Source organism: Schistocerca americana, chromosome 4 (assembly GCF_021461395.2).
Source record: "Schistocerca americana isolate TAMUIC-IGC-003095 chromosome 4, iqSchAmer2.1, whole genome shotgun sequence".
NCBI classification, from domain to species: Eukaryota; Metazoa; Arthropoda; class Insecta; order Orthoptera; family Acrididae; genus Schistocerca; species Schistocerca americana.
Genome location: NC_060122.1, coordinates 668,630,363 through 668,633,632, shown reverse-complemented (window position 1 = coordinate 668,633,632; position 3,270 = coordinate 668,630,363). Strand labels below are relative to the sequence as shown.

General features: G+C 37.5%; 1 protein-coding gene across 1 annotated transcript; it reads left to right on the top strand.

Annotated features, from left to right (window-relative positions):
- The first annotated feature begins 304 nt into the window (after positions 1-304).
- LOC124613690 (piggyBac transposable element-derived protein 3-like) lies at positions 305-2,143 on the top strand. Its single transcript, XM_047142408.1, has 3 exons — positions 305-654; positions 715-1,458; positions 2,017-2,143. Exons 1-3 carry the CDS (start codon positions 305-307, stop codon positions 2,141-2,143), a joined length of 1,221 nt encoding a protein of 406 aa, XP_046998364.1.
- The last annotated feature ends 1,127 nt before the right edge of the window (positions 2,144-3,270 follow it).

The following is a 3,270-nucleotide window of genomic DNA, read 5'->3' as shown; positions in this document are numbered from 1 at the left end:
TGTTGCATCAGACAATAACGAAGAAACTGTATGTAAAACTTCACTGCCAAGTACATCCCAAGTTTCCAGAAGTAAAGCGAAGAAGAGACGTCTTACTGATGAGAAAAGCAATTGGAAAAAGACACCTCCAGTTTATACAATGCTGTCTCAAACTATTGAGCATGAAATCAGCACAAAGAGAAAGGAATTGAAGGAACAACTTTCTTCCTTGACTCCGAAGGAGATTTTTGAAGAACTGATGAACGAAAACATATACGAGTTTATAATGAAAGAAACTGTGAGATATGCAGTAAATTAGAAGAATATGCAGGATTTTATCCTCACAGTTGAAGAAGTGAAGGTCTTTGTCGGATTTCTTCTTTTTGCTGGCTACCATAAGCTCCCTGCTGAGAAGCTACACTGGTCTGAAGATGAAGATGTTGGCATACCAATTATAAAGACAGCTATGTCAAGGAATAGATATCAGAAGTTGAAAACATTGATTCATTTTCAAGATAATGACTTAGCCAATGAAAACAAACACAATTGCGGATTCAAAATTAGACCCCTCTTGAATATGATAAATGAATCTTTTCAAAAATTTGGAATATTTGAGGAAAATTTGTCAATTGACAAATTGATAGTCAAATACTATGGACGAAGTGGCCTGAAACAGTTTATCTGAGGCAAGTCTATTAGATTTGGGTATAAGTTGTGGTCTCTTTGTGGAGCAAGTGGCTACTGTTTCAAATTTGATTTATACTGTGGAAAGGATCCAGAAGATACTGCAAGGGATGACCTACTATTGGGATCAAGAGTAGTCCTAAACATGCTGAACTGCATTGAAAAACCCGAGAATCATTGTGTGTACTTTGACAATTTCTTCGCTAGTAGAGATCTTCTGATTCATCTGAGAAATTTGAGTTTTCGAGCAACTGGGACTGTCAGAGGGAATCGAGTTGGTGACTGTCCACTACTGAGCAGCAACGAACTGAAAAAGACAGTTCGAGGAAACTATGACTACCAGAGAATGAGGAATGGTGAAGTCTTATTTGTTCGATGGCACGACAACAGATTAGTTACAATTGGTACAAAGTTTGACAAAGTTGAACCTTTGGGAGCAGCTATGCGGTACAGTAGACAAGCAAGTAAGAAGACACAAGTGCAACAACCTGCCATTTTGAAGTCGTATAACGCATACATGGGAGGTGTTGACCACCATGACTGGTTAGTTGGAAAATATGCGACGGTAATTAGAGGGAAAAAATGGTACAGAGTCCTATTTACACGTGTGCTGGAAATGGCCCTTGTAAATGCCTGGCTCTTCTACAGACTAGTACATGGGAAAAATGCACTGGATTTACTGGATTTCAGACTCGCTGTTACAGTTATATACCCGAAATTGGGCACTGGAGGACCGAATATTGGGCGTCCAATGGAATACCCATCAAGTCAGTTGAGAGTGATTCCAGACATCAGGTTTGATGGAATTGGTCATATGATTGACAAAAGAAGCACGCAAAGAAGATGAGTTAAGAGCTAAATGCAACGGGAAACCAAAAACATATTGTGTTAAATGCCACGTAACACTGTGTGTGAAGTGTTTTGTACCATTTCACAAGAAATAAATAGTTAAGACTTGAATACAGTTTAGTATGCTATCCGATACTATTAGATCCCAGTGTCCTATTTTGAGGACAGCCATTATATCAGCATGTATAAATATTCTTCGGCTATTTTTGTACTTATTGTGGTTCATACACTATGTACATTATAATTAAGGAATAAAAAATTCAATTTAAAAAAAAATTAATTTGGGACTTAATGGGTTAAGTTGGAAATGGTTCTCAGGATTTCCTGTTCTCGAACACACCTCAGGAAGAACGGATTACTGACATTACTGGGATTTAGCACCTGCGGAGGGTTGATCACATCCTCCTTACTCATCTTACTAAATTGATCTATGAATCTCTCGTATACTTCTTTTGGGTCACTAACCAATTTTTCATTGCCCCTTATTATTATGTTGTTACACAGCTGCACTGATGTCACTTACATTCCAGGTATAAAATCCGTCTCAGAACCTTTCAGACGGATGATGTATGCTGTTTCCTGTTGTAGGGATAGCAATAAAATGGAAATGGCAAAGAATTGTGTGAATTGAATAGTTACTGTGAAATTTAAAACTTTCCTGACGTTTTTGTTCCATGAAATTTCAGGTGAACTGTTAAATATTTGTAACCTGCTGCACAATATTTCAATGAGTCTTTTAGCCTTATTCAGGTGTGAATACCTGTGCCCATGTATCTTTGCAACATAAAACCCAACAGTTTGACCAAAATTTCATAGAATTCTGTAGTTATTGTTTGTAAATGAACATGATCCACCTAATTGTGATGCCAAAACACAAGATTCAAAAAAGATTTATACAACTTTAGAAAAATAGTAATCATAGGATTGTTATGTGAAATTAATTTATTAAATTATGTTCTAAAAGTTACCTATAAATTATTTTAATAGCTTTTGAAATGTAAGGTCACATTGTGAACATCACAAATGATGCAGCGTAGAAACAACTAGAAGCTAACCAAAGACAAAGTCTGAGCATGGAAAAGGCTTGTTGTCACTGTCAGAGTAGCAGTACTGTTGCAGGGATGGGTTCCTTTCAAAACTGCTGAAATCTATGATATTTTTTGCAGAAGTAGATATAAGGAAGGAAGAAGATAAAAGTTGTGAGACATAATGCAGAAACAAAACAATCCAAATGAATCAGAGTCCTTACACATCAGAGAAAGATTTAATCCAGGGAGTTAGGCAGAAATGCAGTATGTCAGCGTCATTATCTGTGCATTAGCCTGCACAGATGACTTGATACGAATGTGGAATGCACCTTTGGGAATCAAATTAGGAAGCCATGTGAACACTTGATCCTATCCAGACAACTGAATAATTATTCAAATTAGTGTACAGGACTGACTTATTCTAAAAACTATTATGTTTATCATGAGTGAAAAGTGCTTGACTTGCTGTAGAATTGTTAGGTTGGGGCTTTGTTGTGACGGGTGCTGTAGTTTTTTCCATGTGGGTGACTATTGGCGTGGGAATAGGGGAAGTAAATGAGACTCATTAGCGGTTTTGTAGGATATGGAGTAGAGATAGGAAGATACTAGAACAGGAGGGGAAAATTGCCGGCCATCAGGCTGAGTTAGACAAGGCCAGGGGAGATCTTGACAAATTAAGGAGGGAGAAGGGTAAAGAGAGGTGGGAAGTGGCAATAGACAACAGGAGGAA

What these genes read in the sequence shown, in the direction of transcription:
- LOC124613690 (XM_047142408.1), top strand. Translation starts at nt 305, where the DNA reads ATGCAGGATTTTATCCTCACAGTTGAAGAAGTGAAGGTCTTTGTCGGA. An exon ending in GGACGAAGTGGCCTGAAACA is followed by an intron (nt 655 to 714) that starts GTTTATCTGAGG and finishes TTGTGGAGCAAG; the next exon opens with TGGCTACTGTTTCAAATTTG. An exon ending in AGAGTGATTCCAGACATCAG is followed by an intron (nt 1,459 to 2,016) that starts GTTTGATGGAAT and finishes GTTGTTACACAG; the next exon opens with CTGCACTGATGTCACTTACA.